This window comes from Zonotrichia albicollis, chromosome 4 (assembly GCF_047830755.1).
Source record: "Zonotrichia albicollis isolate bZonAlb1 chromosome 4, bZonAlb1.hap1, whole genome shotgun sequence".
Classification (NCBI taxonomy): Eukaryota; Metazoa; Chordata; class Aves; order Passeriformes; family Passerellidae; genus Zonotrichia; species Zonotrichia albicollis.
In genome coordinates, this window is record NC_133822.1 from 62,355,136 (window position 1) to 62,378,830 (window position 23,695).

At 37.6% G+C, this 23,695-nt stretch overlaps 1 protein-coding gene across 1 annotated transcript in view; it reads right to left on the reverse strand.

Moving 5' to 3' along the window:
* Nucleotides 1-1,624: 1,624 nt before the first annotated feature.
* Nucleotides 1,625-23,695, reverse strand: part of ATP6AP1 (ATPase H+ transporting accessory protein 1) — a 55,036-nt gene continuing 32,965 nt past the window's right edge. The window contains exons 7-10 of the mRNA XM_005482012.3: nt 14,196-14,437; nt 13,553-13,606; nt 7,549-7,792; nt 1,625-2,812 (exon numbers count right to left, since the gene is read on the reverse strand). Coding sequence (XP_005482069.2) covers nt 2,603-2,812; nt 7,549-7,792; nt 13,553-13,606; nt 14,196-14,437 — 750 coding nt within the window. The 3' untranslated portion in view covers nt 1,625-2,602. The remainder of the gene's footprint in view (nt 2,813-7,548; nt 7,793-13,552; nt 13,607-14,195; nt 14,438-23,695) is intronic.

The following is a 23,695-nucleotide window of genomic DNA, read 5'->3' on the forward strand; positions in this document are numbered from 1 at the left end:
AGCCTGCATGGCCTCTGAGGGTGGGTTTTGGATGTCTGTCCAGGTGTTGCCAGCAGGGTTGCCCCTGTGAGAAGAGCAGCAGGGTGGGCATTTGCCAGCCAGGCAAGATAAGCCCATACCATGTGGGCAGAGAGCAGCTCCTTTCCAGACAGACAGGCCACTGTCCCCAGAGCCCAGTGCAGCTGGCCCACAGGACAGCTAGAGCTGTAGATAGTTCCTTTCTTTTCCTGATGTGTTTTCCAGCACAGACATCACAAGGATAAGCCTGTGGTTTCATCTTTCCATGACAAAGACATCCCAAGTGGCTGTACAAGCAGACTATAGGCCCTAAAGGCCCTACTTGCCAAAGCATGGTATCCTTGCTGTGAGAGAGGGTAGGAAGAAAAAGCTTTTCCCCATTAAAAATGCCTTCACCTTCACATTGGAATGTGTAATACCAAACACATCAAACAGCTCTCTGAAAGAAACTTATCTTTTCCTCATGATACAGTCAATATGAGACTGTTTCCTTGCCCTCTTCTCCAGAGTCCATCCTAGGCAAGCAAGAGAGGATGTAAGCATTCCCATGCCATACTATAATCAGGACACTGTGAGCTGTGTGAGAGCCCAGAGGCTTCAGAGCAGGCTGGACAAATTTATGGGCTGTAGCTATACCCAGAGCTATTAAATACAAAGGCAACACTTCTGGCTGTGGAAATGGCTGAGCTAAATGGTGGAGAATGGAGAACTTCTGTGGGGAGCACTCAGAGATGCTCTCCATACTCATACCACTGCTGGGGATAGAATCCTAAGCTAGGTCGCCTGGTAAAGCTCTCCTTCAGCTCTTGTTATTGCCACTGTTCAACAAAATCTTTTCCAAATTTTACTGAAGCTAGATAAAAGCAGTTTTCAAGTCCTTTGCATAGCCTTTCCCTCTTCTAGCAATAGTTATGTGACTGTTATGTCAATTTTCTGTCGTCACATTCATACTTATCAAGCTTGCTTCAAAGGGAGAATTAATAGAACAAGTCCAGTTGTCTCCTGGCAACTAATTTGTGCAAAGGAAATATGCCTTTCTAACACAGAGGTTCTGTGTAGATCAAATACATTTTTTGAAGTTCTGAAAAGCATTTGGGAAAAATATTACAGCACAGGAGACACCTCTGCTAGTTGTATGACACTTTCCTTTTGTTTTACAGGTCAGGACTGAATTATTCAGAAAGAATAGCTTCAGAAAACATTTTATCTACATTTTGGACTGCATAATAAAAGTGTGACACCCAGAAAAGATGGATAGAAACTACTGTCTGTCTAGTTAAATAGTTGGTTCTAGCTGTCTTTCCTCTGTATCATTGTACTATGACATGGATCAAGATCAGAAAAGTTAGAATTTTTCTCATTTCACAATTGTAATTTTGTCAAAACTATATTTTTGAGGGTTTTAACTACTAATTGAACATGCATGCACAGTCATAAAAACATTCCAGAGGAAAGAATAAAAGTCTCATTTTTACTATTTTTTTACAATTTTACCATTGCTCTTTTACTATTTCCTAGTTCTACATAAATTCAGCAACTTTTTCCATAATCAGATCACCCAATTGGAAGATGTAGTGTTTCTATTAATTGCAGAAAAATAAAGAACACTGTGAATGTTTTCAGGCTTCTAGAAGCACTGAAATGACCATAAAATGCTCAGACTCAAACAGTACATTGACACAATGCTTCTAATGATTTTATATAATATTATTTTTCCTTTTTTTTTTACTGTGAGTTTCATAACTTTTCCAAAGATGCCTGGAAAATGAAGGAGGCTAAGAAAACTACCTTACCTCTGGGAAGATGCTGTCTGAACCAGCACATAGAATCATAATAGGTTCTATACTTGAAAATTTGCATTCATTGCCATGACACCAAATCTAATTTTGTGATCAGTTTGGATAAGGACCTCTCTGCCACTGACTGACCTCCCACCAGCTGTCCACTGCTAAAGCAAACACAAGTCAGTGTTACTCAGTTCTCAAAAGTGTAAGATAACAGTAGATGGAAGCTAAACAATCTACCCACTCTCCTTTGTGATATCACATCTGAACAAAAGGATATATTTTGAAAAGACTCCTCAGGACCATTTATTTAGTGACTTATAGTTTATTAGTCCTATACATTTCTGGATGTTTTACTCAAGAGAAAAAATTTCAAAACACAGTTAAAATTTCTTAAGAAGTAACATCATCATGATGCTAAAGAGCCTTTAGAGAGACCAGTATTTTTACTGTATAATTTCTCATAAAACATTTTGTCCTTCCCCATTACCTGTGTTTTTGGTATGTTTTCTTTGCCAACAGAAGTTAATCTGAAGGAAGTTTTTAATGGTCTAATAGCCAGAGACAGTAATCTACAGTCTCACTTCAGAATCTTAACACAAAAAGTTGTTAACAAATGATCATAATAACAGATACAATTATTGTCATTGCTAAGCACAAGGAGCATTTTTACATGTAGTTTCATTGTCTGGTTTTCCTATGATATCTTTTTAAGTTAAACATATTTTGAAGTAAAAAGGTTATAAAAATCATAAACACCAGGCTGGGAAAAGCCACAGTGGCATTAAGTCAATCCATGGCTATTCTGTCTGAGGAACTGATAGAGCTGGACCTTTGGGATCATCAAATCTGTTGTTTGTTGTGAGCTGCATGATCATATGGATGCCATAGGTCAGGATCCACAGTAAAATTATAGATGTCACCAAGCCCATCCAAATTCCAGGAGTGAAGAAACCTGTACAGTCACTTGCATAGGAAAACTGGTTGTTTATAATGTTGAAGCCTTGAATCTGAAAATGAGAAAAGGCAGATAGAAGAGTGCGATTAAGCACAGTCCTTACTTTCAGGATATATTTGGTAATTACAAAACCCCACAGCTTTTAACTATCAATCATACCCTCTGCCCATTAATAAAAGAGTGAGAACAAAATTTTCTGCAAAACAATTTTCTAGATCTCCTTTTCACCCAGGAAACTAAAGATGTAGAATTCATTTCTTTGGTAAGCAGTAGGTTCCCCACTTCAGAAATTTGTATTACTTATAGAAGTAAAGTCTCAGAGGGGACATGTGGTCAGTTTTCTGCATTCTCTGTATTCTGATCAGTATTCTGTATTCACATAATCAGTACTGTCAGTATTCACTGATCATCAGCTCTATGACCACTTCAGAAACAGGAAATTCAAAGCACTCAGAGGCATGAGAGTTAGGGCTCCTCAGATCACGAGATTTGTTGAAATGGTCTGAGAGTTTTAGCTAACATTTCCTTGACAGAGGAGATGGACAAAATTCCTAGAATGTACTTTAAAACACATCTAATAAAGATGACCTTTTTTGGCTGAGAGTTAGTGAGAGTTCAGGGAGAAAAATGTTGCAAAATCTTTCTTCCTCCCTCCTTGTAATTCAAAGACTCAAAACAGAAGGAAAGGCTTGCTTTACTGAGGTATGGGATATGTGGTGTCTATTAACTTATAAAACCTATATAAACTTTTCCAGCAGTTAGAAAAGTTTGTAATGTCTCTGATTTGACTGAATTCCCATTGTCTACCACTGACTGTCCTCTGACCATATTATTTTCATCAAAAAAAATCAACCAATCTGGAGATACAGTCTCTGTCTAGATCCCAATTGTACAAAAATATCAACAAACTGAATGTCTTTGAGTCCAATGACTTCCTAGAAATTTTGTTCAAACCAACCAAAGGATTAGAAAACTATGAAGAAAGGGAAGACAATCCCCCCTCTACAAACATGCACATAATGACAAAGGCACTGATTCCTTTAGAAGGAAGGGAACAAAATGATGGAAGAAGAGGAAGGAAAGAATTAATCTGATTCATTTTGATTCATTCTTAAATAATTTTATAAAGAAAAATTAAGAATAGGATTCTTATACATTTACAGAATCTATGAAATGGGTGTGTAAGGAAAGCATCAAATATCAAAAAGGCTCCCACTGGTAAAGAAATGACATGTTAAAAACTCCTATTTTCCATAAAATATTATCAAATAATTTTTTAAACTGATTATTTTATTTAAATCACTTCTCTCACACAGAAATAAGCACGAAAGCAGAAGATCATGGATTTCTACTTTTATGCGTTCCCACAGCATGATTATTCTATGATTTACAATAAAATAAATGGAAAGCTTGAGTTTACGTGTGGTAATAAAAGAGTTTGTACTCCCTAGGAAAGGTGTTGGTACAAACCAAACAAATCTACCAGGCAACAAACACACCAGTAAACACTCTGGGTTTGTATTCAGGCATGGCTCAGGTCCCTAATGTTCATGTAACATGTGTGTTTTGAGCAATGTCTGTACCTTCCAGAATGGTGATTAATTAAACTCTGAGGAACTAAAGGCTCTTTAGATAATGTGGAGGTGAAGACAATTTTAGCAATTCAACCTTTTAGAAGAATCTTTCCAAGCCAAATCATGGTAGCTAACTCACAAAGACTGTCTGCTTTCACCAAAGGTACCGAGACTTCTGATTAAAGCAGGATTAGTGAACACAAGCTGCAGGGCTGGACAACTATTTGCACAGCTTTAGAGAATACATGACTGCAAAAGCCTTTGCTTGTTAAGCCACTGCTTTGACCACAAGTGAGAATGTGAATAGGAGTTGTGAAATGTAGCCTGAAAGAATTATTGACAATAAAAATGGACAGAAAGTGATGATTCATGTCATTTGTGTTCAAAAAAATGGATTGAAATTCTGGAAAACAATACACATTTCCTACCACATTTACAAGGGCTCTCTGAAGTACTTAACAGGTATATTCAGTTTAGAGGGGCTTTGCCACTCCCGATTTAGAGCCAGAAATACTGAAATTTATTATTTCAATTCTAGTGGTCTTATATATTTTTAAAACAGCATTACGCTTATTGAACCATCTAGGTGAAAGATTCAATTGAACATTCCTAAAATGCTATGTCTACTTTTAAGGAGGAGATAGAGAATATGCTGGGTTATTTTATTGTTTTTCTGAAGCTTTATCATTTCTGTGGGGTGTTAGACATCAGGCAAAAAATAAGAATCTCAGCAGCATATATAGAAAAGTGAAAAATACTTACATGTAGTTCTCTAATATTTATGAATGCAGAAGTCTTTTGTATACAGGCCTTTGTCCAGTGGAAGTTTTGATTTTGGTGTTTAGACCAGTCATTTGTCTTGATTATACCAGTCTTTATTTACTGTTAATTTTTAAATATTTTTGAATGTAGATTTCTCATCATATGGCCTATGACAAAAACCTCAAGTAAAATATGCTGGGTTTATGGCTCTTAAGTGCACACCAAACTTCTAATTTTTGAACTTTGAGATGTTTTAGCTACAAAGAATCAAAATATTCTTGACTTTGAAGTTTTTGGCAGTTTTTCATGGGTTTCAAAGTACTTCTGAACCCCACATGCTAAAGAAAAGCAGTGTTTTTGCTGGCTGCCTCCTCTTTAATTTCATTGACAAATGTGAGATCCTCAGAAGCACAAAAGATATCATGGTAGATGAGCCATTCCTGTAGCAGCAATAACAAACCAAACCCCCACCAAACCCAGATCAGTTTAGGTGCTCTGCAGAGGTCTGGTGACATCCTGGGCTGTGACCGTGCCTAGCCAGCATCCCACAGAGCTTCTTTTACATGGTAGTGAGTGAGGCAGCTCCAGAACTGAAGTTAAAGGCTACACCTGTTCAACCTTGCCCAGGAACAAGCAGTGCAAGGCTCCCCTGTGCAGCTGGCATTGTCCCCCTATTGCTGTGATTCAACTTCCAGGATCCAGCATATTAAAGTGCAGTTGTGCCAGTTTGATTGGCACTGGATCCTGGTTTCTAACTCATTGCGTAACATTGACGTGAAAATTGTGTTTCTCAGTTTCAGGAACAAGATTTTGTGCTGGCTGCAACTACTGAGCACATCCCACATGCTTTCTTCACCATGCAATAGAGTTTGGGGGTTTCTAAACCTTATGCAATAAGACTGATGCAGAGATCACTTTTCAGTATGTATCAGTGGAAGATACCTGGAAAAGTATGATCTAGGTCAGATAGAACCTGGAAATGAGCCCAGAATGGTCACCTTCTGTTTTCTCACACCACAGAAGAATACCAGACTGTTGTGGTTGTGTTCTATATTTAGGATTTGATCAGAAAAAAGCCCTTTCTCAAGAGGAGCTGGATTTTCTGTTGTCTGAACAGTGAAAGCAGCTGCTGTTCCAAATCAATAAGGAAGGTGGGAAACCACCACTTCTACTCTTGGTTAAGACCACAATGAAAGGATGCCTGCTAAGGTTGGAGCAAGGCCTATATAAGCTTTAAGAAGGCAGCAATATCAGTGCATATAGAAACTGTCAGGAAAGATAGGGGGTAAGTATATAGTTTGTAATTTCATAGGTCATGTTCTTTCATATCTTAGTGATGTGAAAGCCTAACTCCAAAGAGTTTACTAGGCCAAGTACAGTTGCATGAACTATGGTGTTTGCAGACCTCTACAAAAAATAACATCATAAAGAGCCTTCACAACACTGGTATGTATTACAACATTGTTTCTCAAAAAATGGTGCGACAAGATACTGGAATTTGTGGAAAATAAATCTAAGCACCAATGCTCTCTCTGTGAGATTTCCATTGCTTAAGCAGAAGTGTCAAGTCTGGAGTCAGATTATTGAGATTTGGTTTGTTAACAAAATTATAAATACAATTATGTCAGCATTTGTATCCAGTTATTGTGGGGTTAGCTCATGCTTGACAAATGGAGTACAGTTTGAAATTATTCCTATTATTTTAATGATCTGTTCCATCAAAGAGATCCCTTAGTGAAATATTGTTTTAAAATATAAATGTTGTTATCCTTCTTTTAAGTCAAGAGCAAAGCTCAAATAGTAAAAGTGAAATCATGTATACCTCACAGATGTAGTCTTAACTACTACTAAATAAGCAGAAAAGCTATGTGTCATTCAAAAAGAGCCATCTGCTTTCCTTCTGGGTCATGCAGGAACTAGTACCATTCCTGATTGAAGTCCATGGCAAACCTCCCTTTAAATCTACTTGCACTGGGCTTTGTTTCTCTCTGCAGGAGTACAGACAGTCCATGTCTCCAAAAACAGCAGCCACACTAAGCTGTACTTTCCTAGGTAAACAAAGCACCAAGAAATCAAACAAAAACAAAGTAAGCAGCATAAAGCCACCCACCTAAGAGGCCCCTGTTTCCAAGAGCAGCCCAATTCATTAAACAGGCATGAGGACTTAGCCATTCTTTGCCTGATTAGACGCATTTGGTTTAATTGGGTTTTCTTTCTGTGGACAACTTCATAGTTTTGTTTTTCAAAGCTGAGCTTTCATGTTTTCCTTGTTCAGCAACTGGCGTCTTGTTTACCCCCCTACTGAATAGCTCACCTAGGGGAACAGCTTTTCTTTTATGTTTTCCCTCTGGCTGGAATGAAAGTAAGGACATTATGAATGTGTGTCATTCACCACCTACAATAGCAAGTAATAGTACTTGGAGTTATCTCTGAAATGGCAAAGCATACTCACTTGCAAATTGGAAAGGAAAACATCCCAATTTTTTGCCTCACTGTTGGATGGAACTCTATCCAGCCTTGCAGGATAGAGATTGCTTGTTCCCACCATCTGACAATGAAATGAATACTCTGCAGGGGCAGAGAGGCCAGAAACAATAAATTTAGCTAACTTGTCTCCATCTTGTACAATCTCAACTGAATCTAAAGTGGACCATCTTCTAGCAGAGACTTCATAGAACTTGTTGGTCATTAAAAACCTAGGAATACAACAGAGGACAAAAAGAAAAAGTCAGCAGGTTAGAAGTAAAATATTAATATATATTTGATAAAGTAACAGATAAAGGCTCACTATTGCTGGCTGCAAACATCCCAGCTGATGATGACATGGGCTCCCATGTCATTAAAATTGTTTCAAGTGAAGAAGTTCTGTATTCGTGTTTACTACTCACAGTTTCACCTCACAAGCACAGCTTTCTATAACTGTGGCAGGCAAGAAGCAAATTCAGTTTCATTCTTCAAGGGCCTCTGCCAGTGCTGTATTTCATCAGTTACCAACAGTTTATGATAAATGGAGGCAAAGCTGAGAAAGTGTCAGTAAGATTGCAGTGGCTCTGAAAAACCTTCTATGGGATTTTTGGAAAATTGTTTTTCTGATAGCTATAGGCATGATAGTCATTCTAATTTTTCATTGCAATTCTTTCTTGGCTCAAATGCCTAAATGGCCATTTCCTTTGCAAAGGTCTGAATTTGGTGTAGAAGACAGAGCTTTCTCCCACTGGTGGGTCAGGAGGGATTGTCAGATCTAGTTTCACAATTTGAAGTAGGCTAGGCACAAAAAACTATTTTATAATTTTGAAAGCATCTATGTATGTGTAGTATTGCAGCAGTTTATAATGATGGAATTTATGTTACTACCAATGCAGTCTGAACAGCTCCCAGCAGACATAACTGAGAACATCCAGACATCCAGAAGTACATTCTGATCCTTTGCAGATCAGGACTATGTGCTACTCTTTACCAGTTTTTATAAGCTACTTTTAGGCATGCAAGCTATTTCCTAAGGAAATTATAAGCCTTTACCATTACTGTACATTGTTTGATACTTTAACCCTACTTGGTCTATGCATGTGGATCTCTACATAGTTTGCTGATGATTTCTTTTGATTATTGGTAACCACAAAAGATTTAGAAGTGAAAGCTATTTATCAATAAATAAGACTTGCTACAAAATGAAACATTCCAATATGTTTATCCACAATGAGTGTCACTGTATGGTCACTTTAAAAATTGAAGTAATAACTTAGATGCAATTATGATTGGTTCGAAAAAAAAGAATAATCACCTTAAAAGAGGCACAATATAAACTATTTTATGTTCTGTAGGGTATATGTATATAGAGAAAATATTCTCTCTGTAGAGTATTGCTTGTTTGCTCAAATTAGTTACTTTCAATATTGTGTCATCCACACAGTATAAAATCTAACCACAAATGATGCTTTTAAAAAAATATTTATTAATAATCAGTGGCTTTTGATTCAGGTAAGTTCAGAAGTGTCAAGAGTTTCAAAATGCTCAGAAGGAATTCCAGAACACAGTGTCATTGAAGTCAGAAAAGGATGTTTTGTCTGATGGCATTCTGCAAGCATCAGTGAAAAAGAAAAAAAAAATAGAATCCTATCCAGTCCACATTTATAGATATATATAGAAAATGTTCTATTCTTATGCAGTTACAAAATTAAATTATTGCTAGAAGAAAGGAACCTTTTCCTGATGTACAGTACAATCTGAACAGAATTGCCCCAGTAGCAATGCTATAGGCACTATATTAGCACTAAACTGTGTTTATAACTTGCTGAAAGCCAGTTATAAACACAGAGAAGATTACTTAAATGTTTATGACAACCAAGGAAGCTGGGTGTGGTCTGTACTTTTGCTGCTAAGATGAGAAAAGTGGTAAAGAAGGAAATTCCTTTTAAGCTGACCTTAAGAACGAGAAGTTTTATAAGGCCATGCATGTGAGTACAGTCTAAAATGACTTTGAACAGAATGCTGTCTCTTCATATTACACCAAAGACTAAAATGTTACTTGTGTTACTTGCAGACTTATGAGAATTAACATTCTAATTGGTTAACTAGTTGATCACAGTTAACTTAGTAATGAAGGCTGTTATCCTTAGCATTTTTCCAAACTAACAGTGAATAACCTCCAACAATCACACACTTAACTGATAATGGATGTGAATAGAGTTCATTAAACTGCAAGAAAAAAAGGCATTCAAAAAACAAAAATCTATAGAATTACTTAATTTAGTTTAACATTTTCTCAAATGAGTAGATAGTAAAATAGAGCACATTATAGCAAGTTAATCATACAGAGCAGAGAGAGAACAAAGGTTTTATCTGCAGAACTGAAAGTACCTTGGCTTCTTAAGGAAATGTTACGTTCATGTTAAACATTAGAGACAATTATGTACATTAGAGACATTATGTACTTTATGTATGGTGGCACAAAAAATTCCTGGTCATGGGCCAGGCTCCCTTTGTGCCAGATAACTGTATGAACTCTGAATGCCACCACCACTGATCATGTCTCCTGTGGCTAATCATTAAAAGCAGAGGTATTTCTGAAGTGGGAGGTAGCTAGAATTACTGTTTTAAATATTCAAAGAAAAATACAACTGTTAAGCAGAAGACTTTAAAACATGGTTTTTTTGGGTCAGCTCTGTTCTGTTCTATGCATGGAGCAAAAACAGCAGTCATGGATCAATGTAAGTTTGGAATACTAATGTTGTGCACTCCCATTCACTTTGACACTTTTTCCCAAAGAAAATGACAGACAAGTGCTTGAACAGTTGGATCAGTTTATGAGAGAACTGAGATCTTGCTTCTTCCAGCCAAGGACTACTGCCCACTGCTCCCACCCCTGCTGCAGCAGCAGCTTGCTCTCCTCACACAATCACCACAACACCCTGCACTTGCACTGGAGATGAGCTGGAAGGGAGTGCCTGCAGAAGGATGAGTGAGACTGTGGCTCCAGAGAGGGTGAGGGAGGTGCCAGCTGTGTGTGTGTGTGCACAGCATGAAGCAGCAGTGCAGCTGTCAGCGCAGGTGGGATGTGACCAGCTGCTCTGCTGTGGGCACTGGTGCTGATAAGGGGGGCGGCCTCTGGATCCTGCTCATGCTGCTGAAGTTAGAACCTACTTTATTGAAGAATAAACTGAGCTACTTGAACATGGACCTCTCTGGAGTCACTTTCAAGAAATGCTATCCTACACTTAGTAAAAGGCTTTTACAGAGGCAAAAAGTGCAGTCGTGGCTCTCAGCCCTCTTCCTTCCACCTCTCTACCCGGCTTGTATCCTGTTTGTTAAGGCAGACCATGATCTTTGCAAGGTGCAATCTTGAAAAAGAAATCAAATCAAAATGAACCAGAGGGGAAAACAGAGGTTGCAACACATCTCCATGGATTTTAGAAGCTCTGACAAGACATGCTGAGATACACAAGGTGAATAAAGTGTTAGTGAATCATGAAAAAAATCAAAGGCTCGTTCTGGTTCTGTTCCATGAATCTCATTATTTGCATTATATAGCATGCACTGCTATATTATGGTAGCTAACAGAGGCCTAAAATGACAGCGTCGTCCCATCAAGTGACAATCCAACAGAAAACTAAAAATTATCAAGTGAGTCATTAGAACTATTGCTAATTTATAAAGGCTCTGAGGTGTTAGGGATTGATACCAGCCCAGCAGCCAAGTACACATTCAGCTGTTTGTTCACTCCCCATGTTCAACAGGACAGGAGGGATAATAGAAAGAGCAAAAATGAGGAAACTTGTGGGTCAAGATGAAGACAGCTTAGTAAGTTAAGGGGAGAGGGGAAGAAAGCAGTACAGAGACAGTCAGTCTCTATCTCCCACATACAGGCCAAGGCATAGTGAAGGTCCAAGAAATGGTTACCCTGGCAGCCACTCCCTACATTCTTCCTCTATTCCATTTTATATTTCTAAGCACCTGTGTCATAAATAAAAATTGATCAATTTAGACATATTTGTGTTTATTTGCCCTGAAGGTCTATTAAAAACCTGGATCACACATAGCCCAATGGAATAAATCAAATTCTCCACAAAACATAGCCAGCCTGTGCTACTCTTATTTACTTGGCATGAAAACATTCAGGACCTTACCTGAGCTCTCTTTTCAAGTCCTCACCTATTGTAGAGCCTGAGTTTCTTATTCCAGCTTCAAGGGCTGTTTATGCATTTGGTATTTAGCTATAATGTGTTCAAGCAGAGGCACAGGTCAAGAAAGACTTTGTGAATATTTCTGCCTCTACTGTAACAGGCTCAAAGGATATAATTTTTTTTTCCTGAAAAAGAAAGAAAATATGAACCATTCACCTTTTGTACTGGCATTTTCGTTTAAATTACAGTTTGTCTGCAGAGTTGCTTCAAATTTCTTCTCTCCTGATGCAACTCAGATTCATGACTGCATTAAATTTTTCATCCAATAATTAATTAAAATGAAAAGTTTTTAACAAACAGATTATTAAACATAATTCTAAATAATCTTCACTAAATCCATGTGTGCACTAACATCACATTTGATCTTCTGCCAGCTGCAGAAAACAAAATCTAAGATAAACTGCCAAAGGATTTTGTTTCTATAGTACTATCTCAAGGTTTGAAATTTGCCATTGTTCAGTTAAGTGAAGTCTGGTGACTACTAAAGGAAACAACACCTTTAAGATCTAGCTGTGAGCTAGTTTTGAAGCACAATGTCATGCTCCATAGGATGCTTTGTGATTTGTACTATTTTTTTGGAACTGTAATTATACTAGAAAAGATGATACTGTGCTGAGGATAGCCATATTCAGGACAAATGTAGGAAACAACCACACTCATTCACACAGAAAGAGATTACAGCAGACCAGCTAAGACTTGTGCCAGGATGTGCAAAGATGAAGAATGAGAATCAGAGCAGTGTTTTGGAGGGCCTGTCTCTATCAGAGTGGGAGAGGAGCTCTAAAGAGCAGACAGAAGAGCATCAGGGCAGCACCAGAGAAAATTATATTCTGGGACTTGTAGTGAAAGGAAAAACACAGCTTGGGTAGTCTTGGTTTGAGATCAGTACCTTTTAAATGGGATCCAAGGAAAATATTTTCTTAATTCGCCATGGTGTTTAGGGAAATACGTGTCTCTTTGATAATTTACATGACAGACCAAGGCATGCTTGACACCATCACCAAGGACAAGTCCCAGGGATCCTATACACTGCTAATTTCAATAGCCAAAAAAAGTAAAAATACTGTACTAACAGCAATCTTATCTGTACAGTATGTTCTCTTACAAAGCTCTAGCTGGTTGAGGGAGAAGGGAGATACATGTCTGGTCTTTTGCCACCTGCCATGATCTCTAATACTGAATACAAGTGTCTCTATGCACTCTGAATACCACTCCAAACACATCACTGACTCTCCTCAAGACAAGTTCTTTTGGGACCATTTTACCTTAACACAGAATGTCTCTCTTGCCATGGTAGGAGAAATTTGGTCTTGTCACCATCCATGGAGTAAAGACTTTAAAACTTTTTGCACCCCTCATTAACCACAAGCTAGCACTAACAGAGTGCACTGGCAACCCACATTAGGACTCAATACAGCCCTGGCCATGCAGGTAGACTTCAACCCCTCAAAGTTTTTACAAATCACAGTTAGAGTTACCTGAGAGGACTGCGGAACAATCCTACTAGTAAAACAGGAAGCTGCATATACCAGTACCTTATAGTATGGATGTTTGCCTACAATATTGTTTTATTTTTTCAGGACTTTACCTGAGAATAATAATATATTTCCTGTATAAAGACTGTACTGTTGTTTTCCTGCATCATGACTCCTCAGAAGAGAAAGAAAATAATAAATTAAAAATATTTTCATTTAACTTCTCCCCTTTTTTTGTTCCTAGTTCATTAACAGGCATTGTAAACCACAAAAGATCTATTTAAAAGAAATCCTAAGTTACCTTATCTCTAGGCTGCTGATTCCATTCACTGGTCTTGTGTATTTTAATGACAGTCTAAGAATAAGAAACAGATTTTTAATGTTAGAGTAGTCAGCTTTAATTAAATCATTGTGACATTTCAGTTTGAGGGATATATTGTAAATCAGTAGGCAATTACAAAAGTCATATAGCAAAGGTTCAGTACATAGAAAAACATGACTAAATATTTCTAGGGTTTTATTTACCCAAGAGCAGGTACTTCAAAGTAAAGGAAAATAGAGACCTTGTTTCATTAATGTACTTCTAGCTGAGTTACTACCTCGTAACTGGCAATACTCCCCTTTGAGGGAATGAAATTATAGTCTCATTAATGCCAGTGGAGATTTTTGTGATTGTGGGATCAGGCACAGGGAAACCTGTTTGGGCCAAATACAAACAAACAAGGAAGTGGGGAACATAAGAAGAAAAAAATTGTGAAAATAACTGGCCTCATCTGAACAGTTTTTGTGGTCTTGATTTAACTTATTTGTTCTAAAAATACTTTTTTTTTAAAGTTTTGGATGCTTTAGAAGAAAACAATTAAAATAGCACTGATTTGACATAATATTTCTGAAATTTTTCTGAATTACATGTATTATGATATGAAATTTCTTATGCTACTCACGTTGTGTTGCTGTCTGTGCACTCAGAGGCAGAACTATCCACATTCTGTGCTAAAAATGTTGCGTTTGTCAAATCTATTAAAACTGAATTGTTGGCTTTGAGGCTGAAATTACTAGCATAAAAAAGGATGCATGTATTATTTCCAATGGTTACATTCAGAGGAGGATATGATGAACTTTCTTCTTCCTCAGTTGCCATTAACTGTCGTCTTAATTCTGCCACCACATCAGTTCTTCTAGAAATCTGGAATAACAACACATTAACAATTCATCCATTTGTAGGAGTCATTTCAGTTGAAAACAGACTTCACCATTCTGTACCATGAGCTCCTGTTCTCCTTAAATCCTCCATCAACCTCAATAGTTGTTACTGTCTGTCTACTTAACTGCTGGTGTGGAGGCTAATGAGGCTCCCAAGGTCCACATGTGAAAATAAGCACCAGTGATACTGGGCAAATGAATGTAAAACAATGTTGGTAGTGTTGCCTTAAGATAGTAGCATTCATTTGTGCTAACAGATAGAAGAATTTTTTCCCAGAAAAAATATTGAAAGAAATTAGGGTTTTTTTTTCTGCAATAACATCATGAGAAAATTTCAACTTGCTAGTTCAGGGACACTCTCCTCTTAAGTAACAGTAACCATTTTTTCAGTCTTCATTTTAATAAGCATGAGAGCAGTCTACTTAGCTACAGCAAGCTTATTTTTAGACTCTTCTGATGGCTTCTGGAAAAAGAAGACCTTCACTCATTTGGCTGATGTGGTGAATATCAGCCTACAAGAGACGCATCTGTTTTTAGGATATTTCCAGGAATTTAGGATATTTTTAGGAATTTAGGATATTTGCATGAATATTTAGGATATTTCTAGGAATTCCACTTAGTTGGTAATGCTTATAAAAAATGTGCCCAGGGCATCCTTGGTAAACCAGCCCCACAGATATCAACAGTTAAAGCAACCTTACCTTACCACACAACAAATTTATTCTGTTCTTATCTTTCTCCTCACTTCTTACTCTATTCATATCTGGAATATCCCACCTATTTTTGATTCCCATGTCAGCTTTACAACTTTGTATGCTACAAGTGGCCTCTACCCTTGTATAACTTTGGGGTACAAGAAATGAAAGGCATCACAAAGGTTACAAGGATTACTGTAATTATGTGGAGCTATTGCTGGAACTCCTTTTCATGGGTTTAAAGACAGCCAATGTTGTAACTAGTGTAAAACGACAGGTCTAAGGACAGTCAGTCATTTTCCAGTCTGAAACAGAGACTATAATATCACTTTATCACCTGCCTGTGGAGAGGAGCCCCTGAAGATTTTGTCACCTGAATGGCTGCTCTGCAAACACTCTTGGCCATCTGTTATTTACAGCTCGTCTTTGCAGGTACCTCATTCTATCAATTGTGCAGAACGGGCTGCATTAAAACCCTATGACTAAATGCTCCAGTGAAGAATGCAGTCTTCTCCTCCCATACATGCATACTTTATGAATTTCTTTTTAATTCAGTGTGGTGCCTTTTCAAAAACATCAGAACAAGCATTATTTTAAATGAATACCATGTTCTTTAAAAGAAGAGAGTACAACAAAAGAAAATATTCAACTTTTGATATAAAACTTTAAACCTTTCCTTAGACTTTCCTGAAATGTAATCATTTTATTTCAAATTGAGAGGAAAAGCTGAAGTCTAAATTATATCCTGTCTAACTATTGACTTTACCATGTGGGCCCCATGTATCATATAAAGAGGGCTTTAAAAACCACCTGCTGAAAACAATGCTACATTGGATACTGTGGCTGGGATAACTTTGGGGATTAGGTCAAAGTACCTTAAATTAAAAGGAAAACTATTAAAATATAATCATAAGACTACAGCTTTATTTTTATTGCTCTCTGAGCAGTCCTTTGCCATGAGGCTCTTACATACAGATTCCCTTGTCTCTCTCAGAAAGCATTTGAACAAAAAAAATGCAAACCTGGAAAGAATGGCTTTCAGAGGCAAAGAAATTCACAAGTTTGATAGGAATGGGCAGATCCATCAGGTCAATGCATGGCTCCAAGGTTGCTGTCAGTGGAAAAATTTTGCATTTGTTGACCACGGGATAACTTACTCAACACGTGGTCCAGTGGCACCTGATAGAATGTGCCTGTCTCAGAGGGGAAGAGCTCCAGCCCAGGAGCCACTGGGGCTTGATGACAAAGCTTTAAATGAGTTTGGAAGGAGGAAGGAACAAAACCAGGCTGTCCAGTGAAGAGCATTGAGATGGTGAGCCAAAACTTGGGGAAATGAGCATTCATGGGAACTCTCAATCTGCTTCCAACTCAAATATTCTGTGAATCAAGCATGCTTGAAATCAGAGAGAGACATTTAAAAATTTAGTCTTCAGGCTGGAAGGAGGATCTCTGAAACAGCCCAGCCTGGGACCCACTGGAGACCTGGGGACAGCAGCTGCTCCTTCCAGGTAACTGCAGTGGGAAGCTGAGAGCTTCCCCACTATGTCCCTGTTTCTCTGTTTAAGGAACATTTTCTTTTTATTTTTTTGCTGCACAAACATGAACTTACCAAATCAAAATCATTCTCCGATGTCGTATATTTCACACTAAACTATAAATTACAAGACACTTCCTTGACAAATGGATTATATTTACACTGAGTTACTGTAAATCAAATCAGATTATTTAGGAACAATACATCGTGGAAGTGTTGCCAGTCATTACACCATATTTAATTCTGTCGTTCAGTGTGCTCTTCTCCTTCAGCTAACCTGATCTGAGGGATGTGTGAATCACTGTCTTATTCTCTGAATTTATCAATGGCATTCTTGATCTCAGTCATGCAGTGAACAACAGTAAGACCTGATTAAATAACGTGCAGAAGAAAAACAAAGAACTTACATTTTCCTAGACCACAATGGAATGTTGTAATTACTAACTGAACCTGCAATAGAGGTAGCCTGAAAGTCTTCTTCCCTTTGATCTGTTTTTCAAGCCTCCCAATTCAGAATCATTTCTCTTGAAAACAAGAAAGGAAGCAGATCTGGGAACATTTTGATACACCAACATACACATCTTTTTCAAAGCAAACAGACCTTACATCCAAAATTACTTGTTTTGTTGTTGCCACATTTTTGTTGGCTCTTCCAACACAGAGTGGCTAGAGAAAAGAAAAAAGATTTGGGGCCATCTAATCCATTTGAAATTACACTTGAAAACAAATATAAACCAAACAGTTGTAAACACATATGAAAACCACACAAAATACTGTGAAAATGAAACTTTCATTTGCTGAACTGATGAATGGTAATGAACAACAGAAACAGACATTTTACACAGGTTACAACATGGGATTTTTGGATATCAGTTCAACAGACGCTTCTGTCTTCTGTTTCAATCTTTTGTTTTTTGACTTCTTATTGCTGCATTTAAGTGTGCACATCAAGAATAAGAAAACTGTCCTGGTGGTGCTTGCTGCTCCTTTTCATTTCTAACAGCATAGATTTATGACCACATCCTCTCTGTGGGATTGGTGCTGTCATTGAAAGGATATTTCTGTACTTTCAAGGGGGGAGGTGAGTAAGCAGAAGGGTCCATTCCCTTTCTCTTTTCAGGCTGTATCTTAGTTTAGTCCGTACATCGATCCTACTTTGTGCACTACAGTGTGTTCTCTGTATATACCTGACTTGGATGACAAATGGCAATTTTTCCAATTTTAGTCATAACCTGATTAATCTAGTTGTTAGTATTGTAAAACTACATTAGAATCCTAGCTTCTACTAAAAAATAAAGTGCAGTATTAAAGCCAGATATTGCTTATTAGCATTGCACAGCATAGCACAAATGAAAAAAAGAACCGGAAAACATTTAGGGAATGTATGTAGAGAAAAGTTCAAAATTCATTGTAAAATGAGGACAAAGAATCTTTTTGGATCACATATGATGCCCTAAATCATGAAGCACAAGGTCCAAGGAAGGAAGGGCAGCTGCTAAAACTGCTAAAATAACACCACAAAGACAAATACCTTTTATCTGAACTGGATTTGGGGTTTGGTAGACGAAACTGCACCTACATATCATGTACCAACTTTAGTTCTTTTCACAGGATACCAAAAGAACTGTATGCTTGCATTTTCTCCATTTGCTTTAACAGGGACCAACAAAAAAATTTTTTTTGCAAGATGTCCTTTAAAAAGATGACCTTAGGAGGCTGCCATGTGCTCAGTAGAGGGGTACTGCAAAATGGCAGATCGTGCTTCTTTCTGGTGTTTGGCTGTGGCATATCAGAAACCACTCAGCATTCACATCCCAGCCAAGTATCAGCACATTTCAAATCCTTTTATTGAACTTATCATTTCAATATTCCTTCCCACACAAACGGATCAGTTTTCCTCCATGCCTTCTATTTGATATGGCCTCATGGTCTCACGATGGATAGCATCACAACCACTTCTGCTAATACACAATTTTCTTGAAGGATAGTGTATCACGAATCTGTGATGCAGGCAATCTCACTGCTAAAGGTCAGCAATTTCAAAGGTAAGCATTAGAATTTGGCATAACTGAAAAAATGTTCTTTATGGTGTCAAGTTTACAAAATCACACATGCAGCAAACAGAAATATATTTGATTTGACTTCATTCTTTCATCTGTCAGTGGAAGACTGTAACATAACAGTGCTTTAAGCTGTCAAAATCTAGAACTTTAAGCAGAGTTACCAATTATCTCTATTTCTGAAAGTTTTAACTGTCTACATTTTTATTATTTCTAACATTTTGGGATTTTGTTTTTTAATTCCCCTCTAGGCTGACTTGTGGCTGCCTCAGACCTGGAAGTGTTTAAGGCCAGGTTGAACAGGGCTTAGAGCAACCTGGTCTACTTGAAGGTGCCTCTGCTCATGGCATGGGGATTGGAATTGGATGATCTTTAGGATCCCTTCCAACCCTATTTTATGTATTTGTACTGCAACTGTAAGCCTAAACAAGACACCAGAATAAATTTCAATAGCATATTGATATTTTTCCCAGAAGAATCCTTGACCTCTATTTCCCATCTCTATAATTACTCTGATGAAGCAGGCAAAAAAGAATGCCCAGAAATGTGCATTCATTTATTAACAGTGATTATGATCATTGCAGTGTCTTGCATATATAACCAACCTGAATGTCTCACATTAGTATCTGATGGCTTCCCTCTCAAACCATGCACACTTCCAGCAGCAAGCCAAATGGCTTGGCAACTGTGACACTCAGCTTGTGCCTGGCGCTCTGCATCACTCAGAGTTTTTCACAAAAACAAGGCTGAGACACAAATGTTAAAGTCAAAATGCACATCTTACAGTAAGAGATAATGATCTCTCTGTAAAACATAATGTTCTCTTTTATAATTGATAGAACTGCTGTGACTTGTGGAGATTACCAAGTCATGAGCAAGCACTTCAAGACCTTCTGCTAGGAGAAACAACAAAACCTCAGTATTTACTACACTGCTCAGTTCAGTGGGCAAATCCATCCATGCATAAACATGATCTGCAGGATCAGCTCACACGTTCAGGGCTAGATCTGCTTCTTCACAGGCCTATCCTGTAGCAGCACTGGGATGGATGAAAGATCTCTTGACTGTCATTTACAGAGAATGGAACTAGTCTGTGCCACCAACACTGTGCAGAGACAAGAGTGAGCAGGGACCATGTGAGCAACAGAACCCAGAGCAGAGCAAGGTGTTGGGATGCAGCACTTCTGAAAACTTCAATTCAATTCCACTTGAAAGGCTTTAAAATCAGATATTGTATGGTACATGCAAGAACATCTGTAAATACAGTCTCCATTTTCTGAAGAAATATATCTTTCATGTTATTTTCTTGATACAATTTTCAATGCATTTTTATACCAAACTTTTTAATCTACCCTAAGAAAGAGCAGTATTTTTCTACAAAAATATCCTGATTTTAGAAAGTAAAACAGAACATAAGCTGGAATAGCAGCTGGAAGGAGCTACTACATTTAATTTACTCGCCACCTTAAATTAACCCAAACACAAGTACTTCAATGAAAACAATGAACTGGCCATCTTCAAAAGTGTTAGAACTCACTTACCCCTTTTTAGTAAATCAGATTTTGCAAGCAATGTACAAAAGAGAGAAAAAATATATTAAGAACTTGCCTTGTAAAACAAAATTATTCCTGAAAGGAATCTACCAGATGTATCATTCAAGAGCTATTTGCTGATGCCAATGTCCCCAGGCAGAGCATTAGATTTTGGGCCCTGTTTCTGGCAATTCTGCCACAGAGATAAAAGAAGCTACAGATTTTGCATAATTTTTAGACTGCTAAGGGAATACCCACTTCCAACTGGTTGCTTTTCCCCCCTTTCTTACATCCATATGCAAAATTCAAGTTGCTATGGGAGATGTGAAAAAGGATGGAGGAGTGTCTGCTGCAAAAAAATGGAACAGATATGCAGTGAGAGTTGGAAAGAGGTTACACAGGGGTCTGGTGGGTCACTTAATTGAAAAATGCAGACAGGAGCCAAAGTGTGTTACTCACAGTGCCGGGAGACTTGCCAGCACTGTTTGTCCCAGATGTAGGCTAGTCACAGGGAAATTAAAAATCTGAAGACCCTTAAAATTTTCCCTTTCTCTACTTAATATTTAGATCCTGCAGGACTTTGGAGGACTTATCTGCAAAACTGGCCAATAAATCTAGCAAATTTGATCTTTTGATAGGGAAGCTAAAACAAGCATTTTTTAAAGAAAATCTATTGAAAGGTTTTTAATTTCTACTCTGCTTTCTTGCACTTAATATGCATATAATTCTTCTGAGAGTAGGATATGGAAGCTAGAAGGTGTATATATATAAATGAAATCCACACCAGAAAGTCTAGGCAAAATTAATCTTAGAAATAATATCCATGCTTTTTTTTTAAGATTTCCATGCTTTTCTCTTAACAAACCTTTCTTTCTCTTCCAATTTTTTCTCAAAACAGACGTGTTTCCACCAAAACCTAGTTAAATATTCCAGCCAATGTCATCAATCACAATTTCATAATTTCCTTTATCTCTCACCAGTCTCTAGCCCACCAAATAAACCAAAATGAGACCAAATCATGAAATCTTTCCCAGTAGTTTGGTGGAACTACCACCTCTGTGTCTGCTACTTATGGATCCTTGTCAGGATGCTTTGATACGAAACTTTGGAAAATGGAAATTTATAAGGTGAGATTTATTAGAAAATGAACACCAACTTCCTTCCACCATTCTTGTGGGATTGCTTTAGCAGCTTGATGCCTATTGCTGCTCTTACACCATATCCAGGATTCAGTGCCAGGTAATGGCAAGCCTGGCTGGGGATTTGGTTCAACTACAGTCAGTAACTCCTGCTGGAAGTTCAGATCCTGAGAACTGAGGATCAGGAGCAAGGAATATTTTTAGGTTCATAAGGAAACGAACCTAAAAATTTCCCTCCTGGGGAGAAGGAAGGAGTTTTTAACAGCAATAAAGCACAGCAGAATCTGACATTGACCTTCCAATAGTTCTGCTCAACATAAGGCAAGAAACATTCTGTTCTGTTGCAGAATTTTCCAAGTGATTTGGCTGATTCCAAATGATTTGGCTGAAAGTCCCAGAAGAAGAGAAATCTAGCTGTTAAAATAGCTGAGGTTTAGCCTTCATGCTGTAGTGTACTAAAAAGTAGAATGTGCTTCTTCTGATTCATTAAATATCAATCTAGGAAACCACTCATTCACTTAGTCTAAATAAAAAATCAAATCACAGAATGATAGTTGCAGTGTTTCAATAAAATTGTAAACATTGAGGTTGTCATAAAACAGAAAAGACAGAACAAGAACAAAATATGCCATGTAATATCAAATTTTATGTCAGGCATCACTTTATGTACAGCTTTCAAAGTAATTCTTCCACCAACAAATTAAAAAATATGTCTGTGACATTTTGTCAGGAAAGGGATTAGTTTCTTGCCTTTTTTCTGGTCTACCAGTGACACTAATGAATATGTAACACAGCAACTCAATAGCAGAAACTCCTGTGCGAGGCTGGAGGGCGTTGCAGGCCTGCATGGGTCAGAACAGTGCTGTGATACTAACTGGGATCCCAGAAGAAACAATGACTTAACCTCATGCAGGGCAAATTTGCCTCTTCCCTTCCAGCATCCCCAGTAACCAGCCCAGGGGGGCACTGGCAAGTCCCAGAGCTCTCCCAACACTGCCTCCAGCTCTGCTGTACTCCCAATGCTGCTAGCACAGGTGACTCTACAGGGGTCTGACCATACGGGACCATTTCCTTAAAGGATGTTAGTGCCACAGCTTTCTTTAATCAGTCTATTTTCTGGTTACACAGCTTTCTAAAAAGAAATATATAATGTATTAGTAGTAGACTGAAATCAGTTTCAATTCAAAGTTGTCATCTAGCAGGAATGGGTTATACAGTCCTCAGAAAGAAATAAGCTCTGTGTTTCAATACCAAAACACTGCATTAATATTCTGTTAACCTTTTGTTCACACCCTGGTTATTCCTTAGCTTTGTATGCTTAGTGCTCTAATGTACAAACTATGAAAAGATACTTGCATACAATTCCAGGTTTGAGATTTTTATGGAAAAGCCTTTCATTATTTAATGAAAGTAACTTTTTAAAGTTACTTAAACTTTAATGGAAGTAACTCTTAGAGAGAGCATTTCAACAGCCATCCCTAAAGAAAAGATATATTCCTCTGGTAAAATCATAAATATGTTTGAAAATTCCATTTCGAAATTATCATTCTTTATCCTAACTTCAGAGGCATGCATGCTGCACTTAGGAATTTAAATGGTTGCACAGTTTGGCAGTTGGACTCAGTGATCTTAGAGGTCTTTTCCAACCTTAATGATTCTATTTTTTTGTATACACAGTGACTATGTATGAATAATGATGGCCCCTCTTTACCTTTCCAAATGGCAGAAAATCATTAGTTGATGGCATTGAACAGTCTAATACTTCAGGGAATCACATTCAGGGTGAGAGTTCAAAATTAGAGAAAAACACAGCTGCTACATGCAAAAATATAGCAGATCTAGAACTTCACAACAAAATGTCTTCCTACTACAAAACTGACTTCCAAAATCAAAACTTTCTGTGGCACTACATACAGATTTTTTTCCCAGAAATTATTATAAAGTGAAAAGAAAGAATAAGAAATTTCACTTGAAACTAAAATTAAATAATCCAGGTTTCTTCTAACTAGTCCTAACTGTATTACAGACTGGTTGCATTAAAACTTAGAGCTTTGTTATTCTGCCATCAGATCTCACATTTCCCAGCATATGTGATCTGCATTTTACTGATTAAGAGCAAATTTTTATGGCCTTGATAGTAAAGTGTGTCTTTGTTCCTCTAAAAGATATTTCTCCAGCACAGACAACAGAGGCTGCAGTACAAAACAAATGATACAGGATAGAAATGGTATTTTCAGTGCATGGGGTATCCCTGTGATTGCACCAGCTTTTTCTTTTACGA